Source organism: Chelonoidis abingdonii, chromosome 1 (assembly GCF_003597395.2).
Source record: "Chelonoidis abingdonii isolate Lonesome George chromosome 1, CheloAbing_2.0, whole genome shotgun sequence".
Taxonomy (NCBI): domain Eukaryota; kingdom Metazoa; phylum Chordata; order Testudines; family Testudinidae; genus Chelonoidis; species Chelonoidis abingdonii.
Genome location: NC_133769.1, coordinates 234,448,267 through 234,465,344, shown reverse-complemented (window position 1 = coordinate 234,465,344; position 17,078 = coordinate 234,448,267). Strand labels below are relative to the sequence as shown.

At 37.0% G+C, this 17,078-nt stretch overlaps 1 protein-coding gene and 1 long non-coding RNA gene across 9 annotated transcripts in view; one reads left to right on the top strand and one right to left on the bottom strand.

Moving 5' to 3' along the window:
* LOC142045897 (uncharacterized) overlaps nt 1–17,078 on the bottom strand; it is a 75,059-nt gene that overhangs the window by 7,328 nt on the left and 50,653 nt on the right. The window contains exon 4 of one of the 2 annotated variants that reach the window (XR_012654803.1): nt 6,460–9,554. The exons of the other annotated variant lie outside the window; for it this stretch is intronic. This is a non-coding gene — a long non-coding RNA (uncharacterized LOC142045897). Of the gene's footprint in view, nt 1–6,459; nt 9,555–17,078 lie in introns of those variants that run through there. 2 annotated transcript variants of the gene reach the window in all.
* Nucleotides 1–17,078, top strand: part of FRMPD4 (FERM and PDZ domain containing 4) — a 497,083-nt gene that overhangs the window by 475,422 nt on the left and 4,583 nt on the right. For all 7 annotated transcript variants that reach the window (XM_075060497.1, XM_075060506.1, XM_075060487.1 and 4 more), the window contains 8 exons: nt 2,231–2,362; nt 4,612–4,731; nt 5,380–5,516; nt 6,488–6,614; nt 9,210–9,299; nt 9,904–10,086; nt 15,003–15,141; nt 15,769–16,830. In XM_075060497.1, the coding sequence (XP_074916598.1) occupies nt 2,231–2,362; nt 4,612–4,731; nt 5,380–5,516; nt 6,488–6,614; nt 9,210–9,299; nt 9,904–10,086; nt 15,003–15,141; nt 15,769–16,830 (1,990 nt within the window). The remainder of the gene's footprint in view (nt 1–2,230; nt 2,363–4,611; nt 4,732–5,379; nt 5,517–6,487; nt 6,615–9,209; nt 9,300–9,903; nt 10,087–15,002; nt 15,142–15,768; nt 16,831–17,078) is intronic.

Sequence of the window (17,078 nt, the reverse complement as noted above, 5' to 3'; positions counted from 1 at the left end):
CGTAATATCGGTTTAAACTACTTCGAAATAATCGTGCAGTGTAGACGTAGCCATAGAAAGGCTAAATCACAAGGTGAAGTTGTGACATACAGTTAATGCAAGTAGGGCGTAGAGCCTGTTCTGTTCAGTTCTAGGTAGGTTCTTCTACCTCACTCATCACTGTAATATCTGAGCACCTTCCGATAGTGCATTAAGAAACATGACTAACAGCTGACGTGTTCGTTCCTGCATGTGTGCAGTGGAGTGTTTTGTTTGGTGATATCATACACACACACATTGCTATGTGTTTATGTTAGAGAAAGCAAGGTCAAAGAAATGCACTTCGCAGTTATAATGGAAGGGGTGAGGTTTGTGGTGGTCCTTAGTTCCTCTGGGAGTTCCTTCCACAGCCTAGGACCAGTGCCCGAGAAAGCTCTGTCAGGATGATGTCTCTCTGTCAAAGTCACAGGTGAGTTTTCAAGGTACTATAGGGAACCTTGAGGGATTTCTTCTTTTGCACTTCAGCACCTGATGTTTTCTATCACAACCATTTATTCAAAATTTTCCTGTTTTATTTTTCAACATGAGTCTCATGGTGATAATTTCATGATGTTCAATCAGTTTGACCTCAGTTTTCTTCAGCTGCAGTGATAAGGACAGATTTTTACTGAAGTGAAGGCAGGGAAATTTTGATTAGTTGATTAGAAGATATTGGGAACTGGGAAAGAAGATTGGTTAGGAATTAATATCAGGTGCTATACAGATTAAAGAGAAAAATGTTGGCTGGTTTTAATAATTGGACGCATGCATCTCTTATTAGCATATTCAGAAAAAGCAATTAGTAAACAGCACGTCACAGTGTCATATTGCTTCTCTTTAGCAAACATCTTTCTTCAAATTACTGTTACATTGTTTGTTTTTGAGCACAAATTAGAAGTGTCAGTAAGAGTAGATTGACTGGGTAGGTTTTAAATTCCCTGTGAGTCAACACAGTAATAATAGTAACTAGCACTATTTAAATGGTAGGTTGCAACTGGTTAATGACGTGGTTTATTTTTTAAGGTTTATAGACTCCTGTCCAATCACACACACACACACACACACCACTCTTGCACCAATTTGTTATACTTCCATGAAAAATGGTTAATTGATCTATTAGTTGGATTGTTATTCATCAGATGCTCTCTTTAGGATCCAGATGGATAGAATTTGCTAATGTATATCTAACAATCATTGGGATGAATGTAAATGCTTTAATAATTTCACCAATATATCGTAAATCTGCATTTCAGTGTTGATTTTATTTTCTCTTTCCCTCTCTCACTGCACTTACCAAACTAACAATAATTGCTGAATGATGTTAATGGTCTAGATATGCTTTATAGATCAACATAGAAAGTAAAGTGATAATTAGGGATAGTTGAACAGGTTTGGGTGAAATAAAGATTGGATTTAGACAATTTAATACTTAATTGTAATTTTAGAAACAATTACACTTGAAATGATCACCCTTATTTTAAGATTTATGTCATTGTGAAAGAGTTTTGCTATAATCCCCGCCTGCCTCGCTTTTATAATAAAAACAAAACCCCAACTTTGGAGGTGCTGCCTAGGAGATGTCATTATTGTTGACTTTATTTTGATCATTTTTAAATATATATGGCTGTTCAAATCAGGGATGTTAATGTCTCTTAACAAGAGATTTGACTGCATATTTTTTTAAAAATCCTTCACTATAGGTACAAATCTATTCAGATTCATTGAAATCTATGGGAATTGTGTCCAGTCTCACCCTATGATTTGGTGGTTCCCACTTTGAAATGCTGGAGAGGTTTATGTTCTCTCTTTTGGAGGGAGATATTGCCTATTTTTAGGGTGAATCAGAGGCATATAGTTTTAGAATTGTGTGAACATAATTTACACATTCAATTGCCACAAAAGACCATCCATCACAATAATTTTATATACAACATACATTTTTCATGCACAGTTCTAAAAATCTGGTCCCAAAAGTCTGGAGTTTAACTCAGAGAAGCCTAAACATAAAGGATCTTATTCTGCGCTTGTTTCTAACTTGTATAATTGTTTACAGCTGTGCAAAGTGAGAGTACAACACAACCATTCTGACTTGGAATATTTAACTTCCACTTTATACTTGTGTAAATGACTAGACAATCTGCAAGGCAATGAAAAATCAGGCCGCACGGCTTTTGTGATTTTAATCACATTTTATAAATCCTCTCTTAACTAGGATGTCATCTTAACGCTCCAAGAAAAGCTTTCCATCAAGTGTATTGAACACTTTTCATTGATGCTGGAGCAGAGGATTGAAGGAGCTGGAGCCAAACTTCTCTTGCTACATGAACAGGAGACTCTAGCTCAGGTTGGTGTAATAATACATGCAAGTTGATGTTAGATCATCTGTAAATTAACTGTTCCTCCAATTACTTATGTGAATTAATTAAGATGCACTGAATGAACACTACCAGCATCTTGGTTATGATAGTGTGACTCTCCCGGAGTGTCATTTTGTCCATTATCTAGACATCATATTTTGATGCTTTGGTAGCCCACTACAAAGGGATATGAAACTTCATAAGTGATCATATTTATAGCTAGAAAATATGTATCATATCCTTTTTCATATCATATATAGTACTACTCATAAATATAATTGATCAGACAACATGTTTCATTGCAACAGGCCAGAGAACTTTATTCAGTTTATCAAAACTCATTTAAATACTTATGATTTAGTCTTTTGCATCCTGACTGGTTACCAAGATATTTCTGTGTAAGTTGAAGCTGTCTTCCTTCTGGTCATTTCCCACCTATTTTAGCAAAACTTTCCAAAAAAGCTTCGGGGGTCCTATGGAAAAATAATTACAACTCTCAAGGACACTGTGATCATGTAGTTAAAGAATGTATCATAATGCAAATGCACAAGGAGGCCTGCGCAACCTTAAATCTTGTATTTCTTAACTTTGAAGTGCTTGATTATGCAACCTGAACATTCTTTGAACATATTTTTGTGGGTCGTTTATACAAAGTATATGGGATTTTCAGAAGCACTCAGTGCTGGCCTCACTTTGCTCCCTCTTTGAAGTCAATGGTAAAGCTTCCATTGAAATCAGTGGGAGCAGAGTTAGGCCAACGCAGGGGGCTTAAGAAAATCCCATTGAGAGCTTTTATGTATACACATACACTATACCTTGGTATTTGGGAACAGAAATATAGAGAAAGTGCAGGACAATCTAAAGGTTTGGAGGGGTTTTTTAAGCAAATATATTATACACCTCTACCCTGATATAATGTGACCCAATATAACATGAATTCAGATATAATGCGGTAAAGCAGTGCTCCGGGGGGGGTGGGGCTGCGCACTCTGGCGGATCAAAGCAAGTTCAATATAATGTGGCTTTATCTATAACATAGTAAGATTTTTTGGCTCCCGAGGACAGCGTTATATTCAGGTAGAGGGGTGTGTGTGTGTGTGTATATATATATATATATATACACACACACACACAATATATATTACAAAGATTGCTAGAGCAAGACAGTTATTCCTTAAAAGATTTTAATGCTAAGCATAGTTTCTGTCAATCAATGAATAGAATAATATGATTATAAATTGTTAATATATAATGTTATATTTATAAATAATATAAAATGCTAACTTTCTATCCAGATTTGGTAGAATTAAATGGACTACATTTATTATGCATTATTCTATGGCTTTCTTCATTGGAGTTCCTACTTCAATTTACCATCATACACTTGCTACTGACAATATTTTATTGTAGCAGAAGTGGAGAATGACCATTTCATCTGATTGTCCCACAACTTACTTGGTAGCTCGACTTATGCTACCATGTAAATATGCTCAGCCTGCTGTTACTTTTATAAGTTTTATGCTGCCTGTCAATTAACGAAGTTTATCTTGAAATAGTGGATGACTCTATTGTCATCATGTAGTACAAGAGTCTTTGTATATCTTGATCTAGAATCACATAGCTAAAAAAGTGCTTAATAGTGATTGGCTCAAATCTCTTTTACAAATAAGGGGGTTTTTTTCCCCTGGAACCACCACCTATTATTTTACTTTCTCAAAAGGTAATTTTCAATAAGATTTTCTTGCAAATCCCTATCAACAAATGTTCTGTGATTGAGAAAAAAACATACAAACAAAACCTATTTAATCTATTACTTTGAGGGCTGCCAAGATCAAATACTTGGAAATCATACAGTGAAAGTCTCTTAAAGCGAGTTCACTTTTTTCATGAAACAACTTCACTGTCAGTGGAGAATAACTATAGCCAACATTTCAGTTTGCACATTGCACTGGAAAAATCCAGTGCTTCCATTACACTTAGATGTGTTTGGGCAGTTTGTTTCCTGATAAATCTTCAGCTGTTCCTGGTCACACACACACACACACACATATTGAAAGACAGACAAAGTTCAATTTTCATTTTGCCAAACCAGATGCAATGCCCATTAAGTCAAGTCAATGGAAGTCTCTCCGTTGATGTAGGTGGGCTCTGGATCAGGTTTAAAGTGTCTAAAACTAAGAACAGCATTCCAAATCCAGTGTTTCAAAGTGCTAATAAGATCATTGCACTCTTCTAGGTAACCCAGAGGCCAAGCTCCCATAAGATGAGATGTTTATTCAGAATCAGCTTCGTCCCAAAGGATCCCATTGACCTTTTAAGAAGAGATCCAGTTGCTTTTGAATATCTATATGTACAGGTAAGTGAAAACATAACTAGTCTTAGTATAAGCTAAGAAAACATGTAGATGGCAACTTTGAATGTACTTTTGTGCTTTCACAGATAAAAATTGGGCAATGGGAGGGTCCTGATTTTTAAACATATTGATTATGTTTCCTAAACCCACCACAATCTGAGAGATGTGCAGGTGTTTATTTTCCAACAAAGTCCCTATCCCCTCCAAGCCCTCACAAAAATACCTCTTATATGCTAATACTGTGGCATCCTTCCAAAGAGTATGCAGCTCTAGGAGGCTTAAGGAAGTGAGCTGGCAGCACTTCACAGCAGTCGTTTCTTGTCCTGTAATGTCATTCATGGAAAATCTCTTGGAGGATAGGAAAGATGGTGTGCACACAGCGGGGATGCAGGCAGAACATGCTTGTATCAAAATCCACATGCCATTTGCTCTTTGGCAGCTACCTGGATTCTTCTGAGGCATCGAGGCCTTCATGAATACCCAGCACATCTGAGAGACATAGCTTACTGTCAGTGTAATGCCACCTTTCAGCATGGAGTTAATCCATAATGCAGCCATCTTTAAAATCAATCAATAAAAGCTTGTTTATGCTTCGCTTTTTAAGTCAAAGATTTTTTTAACTTGATGCTTCCTCTCCTGGTTCTTTGGCAGAGCTGTAATGATGTGGTTCAGGAGAGGTTTGGACCTGAGCTGAAATATGATATTGCTCTGCGGCTGGCTGCATTACAAATGTATATTGCGACTGTGACCACCAGACAAACTCAGAAAATCTCCCTCAAATATATTGAGTAAGTATAGTGTATAGAGCATTCCTCAAAAACAAAGGTTAGAGAGTGTTTGTAGGTCTTTTGCATGTTGGTTGATTGGTCTGTCTGTCTGCATATCCTGATTTTAGGTTTGTGTGCTTTCAGTGCACTTTTAATTCTCGTATTGTACTTGCCCATCTGTTGACTAAACCACGCTTAGCAAGATGGCCTCTGCCTGAAATACACCAGCTTTAAACCTCTCTTCCACTGAGATTGCCACAGACCCCGGAGCACTAAGCTGAGAGCCTCATGTGATCCCTATGGCTAATTTGGAAGTGATTCCACTTCACTTTTGAGGGGGCAACATTTACAGCTCTCCCCATCCAGAAGGATGGTCAGCACAACACAAAGCCCCTGAGGGAGAGGTGCAGTTGCCAATTTTGACCTGATTATTCCTTGACTGTTGCATACCAACAGTGTCTCCAAATACACAGGTTGTGTAACACATGCTGAGCTAAATTGCCTTCTCAGTTACCCTAGTGCAACCTGTGGCCCAGTGTGCTCATAGTGGGGTATAATATGAAATATAGGTCTAAAAACCCCTAATAAAGAACAAATAAAACAGAGCAAGTAAACCCTTGCCATTGTGCCTAAAGAAACATTCCTTATAGAAAATGTAGAATTGTACCACGGTTTATGTGTATATTCCTGCATCTATTCATAAACTGGAGGTGAGGAACTAAAGATTAAAAATGAGAAGAGTCTCTGAAAACTGCTTGGAAAATCCCTGGGGTAGGAAGAGCCTCACACTGCAAATGTTAAAGCATCTTATTTTTCTATGAAACAGTATGTACTCTGAGTACAGAAAATAATCTGTTATAGCACAACTAGTGCCTTCACCAACTCTCCCTGTGCTTTCAGGCATTCATTTGCTCAGCATCACAGCCACCATCTAGTCTTAGATAAATAATCAACACAGGAATGTGAAATTAAAGATATGCCTTTTATTGCAGAAAAGAATGGGGATTAGAGACTTTTCTTCCATCTGCTGTGCTGCAAAGCATGAAAGAAAAGAACATAAAGAAAGCACTTTCACACCTTGTCAAAGCAAATCAAAACCTAGTTCCTCCGGGTAAAAAGGTATTTGCATCTTAATGGAAAATATATTTTAAAGACCAGAGAGGACTGCATGCACGGGAAATGTTTAAAATTAGTTCTTCGGAGAAATACCTAGCCAGTATATTTTCAAAGATTGTTAGACTGTATAACTTTCAGTGCCTATTACCACATTTCCAAGAACAATTAAAAATAATTAATTATACCCCAGCTAAACCATCTCTTCATTTTTAGAATGGTGGAAAATTGATTATTAACCACCAGGGTATGCCTAGGATTTTTAAAATTCATTTAGCACCTGCTGTTAATGGCAAACTTGTTAGAGAATTATGTTCTCTATGCTTCTAATACTCTAAGCTATGTTAATCAATCAGCCTGGCACAGACATAAGACATTTTCATGGTATTACAGGATGATTTGCTCTGGCGCCGCAAGGTAAAGTGACCACAGTTGGCAAGATGTCACTTGATAAATTATCTCCCTTATTGTAATTGAATCTTCCGTGTTGTTATAATATGCCTAGTCTTGGTATTAAGCCTTTGCTTCAATCGGGAAAACTGTGAGGGAAAATGTCTGTGGACATTTGTCTGTTTATACCATATATGCAGCTTTTAGATACTGAGACACTCTGTGAATGGCAGAATACCAACGGCTTGATCCAAAACCTATTGAACTCAACAGAAGGACACCCATTAACTTCAGTGGGCTTCAGCTCAGCACCCAAGAGATGAACATAATTCTGTGTTTATTTTAGTACGACTAAATGTTAGCGGTTAACTGAAAGCTAATTGCCAAATTTTTAACTGAACAAACCAATGTGTACCCTTTATATAGCTGCAGCAAAAGCTGAAATGGTGTCAGCTCTATGTATTTTATCCTAGTAGTTCAGGTATGTTTGAATCAATCCCTGTTGCTGGATTCCCAGCTGGCAATAGTGGCCCACAGTAGCTTACGCTATCTTCAGTTACGACAGAGATTACAACGCTGCCTCCCTGATACGCACCTTGACAAAATTATCTATGCTTTTTGTTACCTTCAGGTTGGGCTGCTATCATGTGCTCTGCTGAGGGCTTCTCTTGAAATACATAGTGCAGCCACCTGCACATTTAGCAGGACAAGACAACGTGAAAACCCTGGTGCTCTGTAGTGGCTAACAATCCACTCTGGGAGTAAATCCAGGAAGTAGTTGTCTTCTATAAATTTGGTTCCCTTCAGTGATTAGGACCCTTCCTATCTCAGAGGTTTTGTCTCCTTTTCACAATCATTGTGTTCCATTTGACTACTTTAGCTACCTGTCCCCAGGACTAAATCCCTAGTGAGGGGTAGGAGAAGACATTTTCAGTAGAAGACTGAGCACTAAAGCCTAAATCTGGAGACCTGTAGGATGCAATGCATGATAAATGTATTTATTCAAATTTTCCTAATATGGGCATGAGGTATACCACTGGACAAGGTGGAGTGGTAAAATGATAGAAATGCAAGACTGGAAGGGACCTCGAGTAGTCATTAAGTCCAGCCCCCTGTGCTGAGGCAGGACCTGTAAACCTACATCTTCCTTGACATGTGTTTGTTCAACCTGTTTTTAAAAATCTCCAATGACGGGGATTCCATAGCTTCCTTTGGAAGTCTATTTGATAACTTAACTGCCCTTATGGTTAGAAAACTTTTCCAAATATCTAACCTAAATCTCCCTTATTGTAGATTAAGCCCGTTCCTTCTTGTCCATGTGCCCACTTTTTGGAATTAAGGGGGGCTCGATTTGCATGCAAAATATATTTTTTAAACTGTGGATTTTGAGGTTTTTGCCTGAGCAAGGGCTTCAGATTTTGGGCTACATTATTTGTATGAATTTAAGAGATTTTTTTTTTCAGTCTAAAAATTATACTTGAGTTCTTAATTTTTAAATTGTTTTCCCCAAAAAATTAAACAGCAAGCAAACACAGCACTCCTGGCCCTTCCCCCCCAAAAAAACCTTCATTTAAACCTATTTGTAAATTATTCCTATTTTTCATGGGAATAAATTATGGCATGTTTCTGTGTATCTCTTCCTATTTTTCAGGTTCATCCTCTTACAGGTAGTAGAAAAGTAACTAAATTACTTCTTAGCAGTAAGTTAGAAATAAAATCCTATATATCACAAGTATCTAGCAAAATGTGCCATTAATAGCTGTTCTTAGCAATTTTTTTTAACATCTTGCTCTTTTTAAATTCACATTGGTAAACCAAATTTTAAAGACCCGCTACTGATGGTGATCATGAATAGGAACTCCAGTCTACCCTTGAAATCCCTCAGTGAACAGATGTTTAATCTGACTAGTTTAACATTTTCCTTTTACTGGAAAAGTTCCAATGTACTTGCAGTGCCCTGATGCAACCCATGCATGAGTCTTGAGTACATCTAATCAAAATAAATAAGATTTTAATTCCAAGATCTGAAATCCTGTTCCTTCATCAGGAAGTCAAATATGTAATGATTTATCGTCAGTCTGATGAGCTCTTGTCACAGTCCAGTCTCCTTAGGCTGTGTAATCATGTTTTAGTTCTTCCATTTCCATATGTGTGGATTTCCCCCATTGCATCTTACTCCTGTAATAACATCAGAGGTTTCCTTCTCCTCAGCTGTCTGCTCTGCAAGCCAAGGTGCATTATCTCAAGTTCCTCAGCGATCTGCGATTATATGGGGGGCGTGTGTTCAAGGCAACATTAGTGGTAACTTTTTCCTTTATTTTCTTGATAATTTTCTCCAATTAATTTGTATCTGCCTCACTCTCACATTTGCTTTAAGGAAGTTCAAGTCCAAATCAAACATTCTAAAATAACATGTACACTATGTTGGATCAAACCACACAAACACTTTTTTTTTTATTCTTCTTGAAAATGTCTTCCGTTGTATTCTGATTTGCAGCTTGGAGGTAGCATTCATTTGATGGATGATACCATGGGTATAATTATAAAATACTAAATCTGTTGAATAAAAAATTATTCTTTTAAGACATATACTCTGCATCCACCCATGAAAACCACAATACAGCCAGTTTCTAACATAACTAAATTGTGACATGATAACTTTTATTTTATTCATTTTACTATAAATCTAGTACAATCACGTACCTGTTGTTGGTGTTGTTTGGTTTTGCCTCTTACCGAAGAATTTACTAACTCATGGGAAAGAAATATTATGCAAATGAAATCTCATAAAAATGAAACAGGGTAGAAGTGGTGTTTTTGTTTCATCTTATTTTATTTTTGTTATGCAAAACCTGTCAGGTTTCTTACTCTTTATAATTTTTATTTTCTTCTTTTTATGTGATAGCAAGGAGAAAAGCGTTCAGAAGTGACTTTGTTGGTAGGGCCCCGCTATGGTATCAGCCATGTGATCAACACCAAAACAAACTTGGTGGCCCTGCTAGCAGACTTTAGCCACGTTAACAGGATTGAGATGTTTACAGAAGATGAGAGCACCGTTAGAGTTGAGCTCCATGTCTTAGATGTAAAAGTAAGTTGACTGTTGATTTGTATCAATTTAGTATCTTAAAATAGCATGATTTTCATTTTCCCTCTGTATTGGAATAGTTGATAAAGTTGTGCATGATTTTGTTATAAATATTTCATGCTACCAATATTATGAACGTGTATTTTAGAATTGTTTTAGCCAAATGGCATACAGCTGATTACTTAGGAGCATAGGAATTTCCATAATCACTTAAGACCAGCTATCTAGTCCAGTATTCTGTTCCAGATGCTTCAGAAGAAGGTAAGAGAAACGCCACAGTGGACAGCTCTGGAACAATCTGCCTAAAAAGGAAATTTCTTCCCAGTCCCAGTAACTCTTCTGAATTCTTTTTATTCTATCTACTGTAATTGTGGGGGCTCTCGTTCTTCATATAAATGTCTGATCCTCTTTTGAATCCTACTGAGCTCTTTACCTCAGTGGAAATGAGTGGAATTTTGCATATTACATCCTCTCAGTGCAGTTTATAGGATCTTGAAGCTTTATGGTGGAAGCTTTCATAGACTTTCTATAGAATTGTATAGAGGATAAATAGAGCTTAAAGTGGGAAATATCACAGTATGCAAAAGTTCAATACTTTTAAGCTAAGGATGTTACCAATTTTCCTCTTTCTTACAAAGGTATATGGAAAAATTACACATGGAATATTTACCAAGCTCTTCTTTCAAACACTTGTTTTATTGACAAGTATTATTTCAATATATTTAAGTTGATAATATTGCTGCGACTTGATCTGAATGCACCAGAAAACATTATTGGCTGGTGAGCACCTTTAGCCCCCTGGACAATAATAATATCAGAAGATCCCAGGGTGCTTTATAGCTATTAATGTCACAGAGCACCCTTTTGGGGTAATTATGTGGATGGGGAAACTGAGACAGAGCTAAATGACTCATTTTGTTCACACAGAAGTTTTGTGGCAAAACCAGGAAATCTCCTAGTCCTACGATGTAATCTGAAGATCATCCTTCCTCTGTATTTAAGACCAGGTAGTTTGAAGGAGCCAGGAGACGGGAGTCTAAGAAGGCTAAAATACTTTATAATACTAATTAGAGCTGTTGAGTAATCACAGTTAACTCATGCAATTAACTCAAAAAAATCACAATTAATCACAGTTTTAATCGCACTGTTAAACAATAAACTACCAATTGAAATGTATTCAATATTTTGGATGTTTTTCTACATTTTCATATATATTGTATTCTGTGTTGTAATTGAAATCAAAATGTATATTGTTTTTTATTACAAATATTTGCACTGTAAAAATGATAAACAAAATAAATAATATTTTTAATTCACCTCATACAAGTATTGTAGTGCAATCTTTTTGTTGTGAAAGTGTAACTTACAAATGTAGATTTTTTTTATATAACTGCACTTAAAACAATGTAAAACTTGAGAGCTTACAAGTTCACTCAGTCCTACTTCTTGTTCAGTCAATCGCTAAAATAAACAGGTTTGTTCACATTTATAGAAGGTAATGCTGCCCTCTTCGTATTTACAATGCCATCAGAAAGTGAGAACTGTCATTTGCATGGCACTTTTGTAGCTGGCATTGCAAGGTATTTGCGTGTCAGGTATGCTAAACATTCGTATGCCCCTTCATGCTTTGGCCACTATTCCGGAGGACACGCTTCCATGCTGATGATGCTTATTAAAAAAATGTGTTAATTAGATTTGTGACTGAACTCCTTGGGGGAGAATTGTATGTCCCTTGCTCTTTTTCACCCACATTGTGCCATATATTTCATGTTACAGCCATCTCAGATGATGACCCAGCTCATATTGTTCATCTTAAGAACACTATCACTGCAGATTTGACAAAATGCAAAGAAGGTACCCATGTGAGATTTCTAAAGATAGCTCCAGCACTCGACCCAAGGTTTAAGTGCCTTCCAAAACCTGAGAGGGACAAAGTGTGGTGCATACTTGCAGAAGTCTTAAAAGAGCACACTGTAATGTAGAAACTATAGAATCCAAACCACCAAAACAGAACATTAACCTTCTGCTAGTGGCATCTGACTCAGATAACGAAAATGAACATGCATTGGTCCTCACTGCTTTGGATTGTTATTGAGCAGAAGCCATCGTCAGCATGGATGCATGTCCCCTTGAATGGTGGCTGAAGCATGAAGGGACATATGAATCTTTAGCACATTGTTAGCCAGCTACAACAGTGCCATGAGAATGCCTGTTCTCACTTTCAGGTGACACTGTAAACAAGAAGAGGGGAGCATTATCTCCTGCAAATGTAAACAACTTGTTTGTCTGCGCGATGGGCTGAACAAGAAGTAGGACTGAGTGGATTTGCAGGCTCCAAAATTTTACATTCTTTTATTTTTGAATGCAGATTTTTTTGTACATAATTCTACATTTGTAAGTTCAATTTCCATGATAAAGAGATTGCACTACAGTACTTGATTAGGCAAATTGAAAAATACTATTTCTTTTGGGCTTTTTTACAGTGCAAATACTTGTAATCAAAAATATATATAAAGTGAGTATTCTACACTTTGTTTTCTATGTTGTAATTGAAATCAATATATTTGAAAATGTAGAAAACATCCAAAAATATTTAAATAAATGGTATTCTATTATTGTTTAACACTGCAATTAATCACACGATTAATCGCGATTAACTTTTTTATCGTTTGACAACCCTAATACTAATAGCTAAGCAACACAGACCATAAAGCAGAGAAGTAATCTGTAGTAACCTGCCAGTTCAGTGAGGGAAGAGAAATATAAATGGTGAGTATCGAGAATGACAAGGAAAATGAGTCGCGTAAGATTTATATGGACTAATTAGCAAGAGGGTCAAAATACCTATTCTGCTTCCTGTCAAAAGGAGAAACCTACCAAAAGTAGTGTTATGATGGCACATGAATAAGGATATGGAAATTTTGCATATGATTATCAATAACTGAAAAATAACATGAAACAGAAGTTCCACTACCACAGTGGGTAGGCCTAGGAAGTGGTTGATATTGGCTGGGAACTAGGCATGACCATACCAACTGGAAAATACTTTAAGTACAAAATAAATCTGCTCAAACCCTTGACAGAAATCCAGGATGAGGGCACCACTAACAGCATTTGCCTTCCACCTGTGATGAATTCCTCCATGGGATGCAAGAGGAGGGAGTGGGCCTCACTGAGTAAGGAAGGGGTAATTTACATCTACCTGTAGCAGCACTAGTGAATGTGGCAAAAGTGTCCATTCCCCAATCAGTAAAAGGGAATGATAATATCTCTCAGGATTATTGTGAAGCTTAATTAGTTAAAGCTTGTAAAGCACTTTAAGATCTTTGGTTGAAAAGTTCTATAGAAGTGTAAACAGCTTGAATCTTTCTTTACCATTAATTTTCTTTTTCAGTATTCTCTCTACCATGTTATTTCCAAAAAGTCATCCATAAAAGTTTAGTTGCGTATAGGTTACGAAAAGGGTGAACAGCAGGTCACAGTAACGCTCTTGGCATTTAAAATCTCTCTGAAATCATCTACTTTTATTGATCCTCTCATAAAATTCAGCATCAAGAAAGCGTTTCAAACACCTCTCTATATACATGCACACCTGCTCCATCTTAACACTAACATAATAAGAATTGATTCTCTCATCTTTGGGTAATAATTTTTTTTAATTTTATGCCCAAAGTTGACTGCTTTGTGTCAAGCATGTGTCCTTATACCAAGGCTCCTGTACTTCTGAACAAAATCTCACATTCCCCAGAAGCAAAATGATAAATAACCATAATAATAATTGCCTGGATTTTTCCATTGGGTCTGAAACTGCACATGTGAATAAGGGTGTCATGGAATTATGTCAACACCATGTGTATTGGCTTAAGATTCTATGCTATGGATTTTAAAAAAACACATATACCCTATTTTGTGCTTTGTCTTAGACAGCTATGTTCAGAGAACCTTGTTTTGATCAAGAGGGCAAGTACACAGCCTCCTTCAGGACCAATTGTTGATTAGTTTGCAGGAGAGTCCAATAAAATCTTCCCATAAATGTGGATACTGCTACAGCAGGTGTCGACAACCTTTCAGAAGTGGTGTGCCGAGTCTTCATTTATTCATTCTAATTTAAGGTTTCACGTGCCAGTCATATATTTTAACATTTTTGAAGATCTCTTTCTATGAGTCTATAATATATAACTAAACTATTGTTGTATGTAAAGTAAATAAGGTTTTTAAAATGTTTAAGAAGCTTCATTTAAAATTAAATTAAAATGCAGAGCCCCCCGAACTGGTGGCCAGGACCCGGGCAGTGTGAGTGCCACTGAAAATCAGCTCACGTGCCACCTTCGGCATCCGTGCCATAGTTTGCCTACCCCTGTACTACAGTGTGGCACTCCCGGACTTTCAGCGAGCTGTAGCAATGATCACATGGGTCGTTACAGTGCAGCAAGGTGCTGGGCTGTAGATCCACACCCTGCCTTTCCAGGCAGTTACTTGCCATGTAGACAAACCCTAGGGTATACCAGTGAGAGAGGTGAAAGGTTTCGTTCTAAAATTTTATGAACAATATTAACTTTTTAATAAGTTCTAGATATTAAGCATCTTAGAAATCACTTGAGAATTGAAGCTTTTATTATTAATAATTATATAGACAGCAATACAAATATTAGTTAAGCATCAAGTGAATTTAAAATGTCCAGTTAGACATTTTCCTTGCTTCATCTCCCGAACATTTTGTACCCTAAATATTGTTTTCAATCAGACCTTTCAGAGATGAGGAAAACTAATTTATTTTTTGATTTTCCAATGTAGCATTTGTGAAATAATTCCTATAATTTATGTTTTATAAATATACTAATTTTAATAAGTCATGTTTCAGCAAGTAAATGTATTAAGAATGAATAGCCTTAACGACGACTTGGTTGTTTCCTTCATAGCCTATTACTTTGCTAATGGAATCATCAGATGCAATGAACCTTGCCTGTTTAACAGCTGGATACTATAGACTACTGGTTGATTCAAGGCGCTCAATATTTAACATGACCAACAAGAAAAATGCAGGAAACCGAGAAACAGGTATTTATTGCATAATGCATTAACAGAAGTCACATGTACAAAACAAGGCCTCGATCCTGTGATTGGACCTATGCGGACAAAATCCCATTGATGTCAGTAGTGGTCTGTGCAGGTACAGGGGTATGTCCATTCAGATCTGATTGCTAGTTTGGGGCCTAGAGTTGTAATATATAAATTCGGCTTTGTAGTATTTTAAGGTTCAGCCATTGTTCGTATTAATGGTAACATAAAATGTTTAATGTATTACTCCTTGTGCCACAGTGAAGTAAATGAATGATTATTTGTTTGCATACAGGTTATAACATTTTATATAGCCAGAGTCTTCATGCAGAAATGTGAGGTGCTGGGGCTTTTTAGATTATCATAACAAGTCCTGGATTATTATTTCACCTAGTTTTAGTTTAGTTCTCTGCCCTTACAGCATAAAAACATCCAGTTAATCTTAATTCTTAAACCAAGAGATCCATATCTTGAAGTAGAGGAGCGTTTGAAAATGGTTTGACTGTAAAAGGGACAAGTTTGTGCAGCTGTTCTATATTTAAAACATTGCTTATTCAGAATTAACAAGTCAATATTATAAAATTTGATGAAGCAAATGACTGTTGCTTTTATTTTTCCAAACTGTAGGAAATGAAAATAGAGGGAAGTATAACCTCCATGCTTCTGAGTGGAACTGTGTACCAAAAACTACTACATCCATGGCTGAAGGGGATCAAGAGGCCCAAAGAACATTTGTAGACCCAAAACAGAAGACTGCAGAAGTTTCTGAAAGCCCCATGTGTCAAAAAGACCACAGGCATCTGTACATAGAAAATACCTATAATTCAGGTGGACTCAATCAGGGGCTGACCAAACAAGATGACTCCACTGAGGCAGGAGAAAACAGAAGTTTAAACCAGCAGTCATTATTGTCACTCTCAGGACTGGAATCTACCAAGAAAGCACAGGACTCTCCAAGGGGAGCAAAAGTATCCTTTATATTTGGAGATCACAGCTTGGATGGTATCAGTCCCCAAACCCTTGGCTATGAAAGACTTCTGGATGAAAGTCCAGAAGTATTGGACAAACAGAGAGCTATTTATATTAGCAGTACCAATGACATTAAAGGTCTAGAATTGTCTCCAGATGTTGAAAGCATTCAGTTTGCTACAAATTCTGTTTATGGAAGCATGAACGATGGCAAAATATTTGGAGCTGCAGAAGGGATAGAAGAGCCCTTGTTGCATGACATTTGTTATGCAGAAAACACAGATGATGTTGAAGATGAAGATGAAGTTAGCTGTGAGGAGGACATTATGGTAGGAGAAATCAGTAGGCCTACCCTTCTCAGTCTTTCTGGTTCAAGTGATGATATTATTGATTTGACATCACTCCCCCCTCCGGAAGGTGATGATAATGAAGATGACTTCCTATTACATTCTTTAAACATGGCCATTGCTGCTCCTCCACCTGGCTTCAGGGACAGTTCAGACGAGGAAGACTCTCAGCACCAAACAACACAGTATTTAGAAGACAAGGAGCAAGCTAGCAATGTAGGAAATGATGACATTCCAGTGTCACTCATTGATGCTGTCCCTACTAATACTGATGGGAAGTGTGACAAGGGGCTAGATGATGCTGTAGTCTCCACTCTTCAAGCACTAGAGGCTTTGGCTGCTTCAGAGGAACAGCAGACGAATGACAATTCAGGTTCTTTCACCATAGTTACATTTATTCATTGAACATCATTCCACTTCATCCATTTGCACCATTTAGCCTTGGAAACATTCCATTCTATGTTTTTACCATCATGTACGCACCTCACATTCCATATCATGTGGTGGAGCTACCATAAAGTTGCTAAGTTACCTTTCTTGGGGATTATGCAATAAAATTGGAGTATGCTTTAAAATAAACCATAAAAATTCCTTTATTTTTATATTTAACACACCCCATTT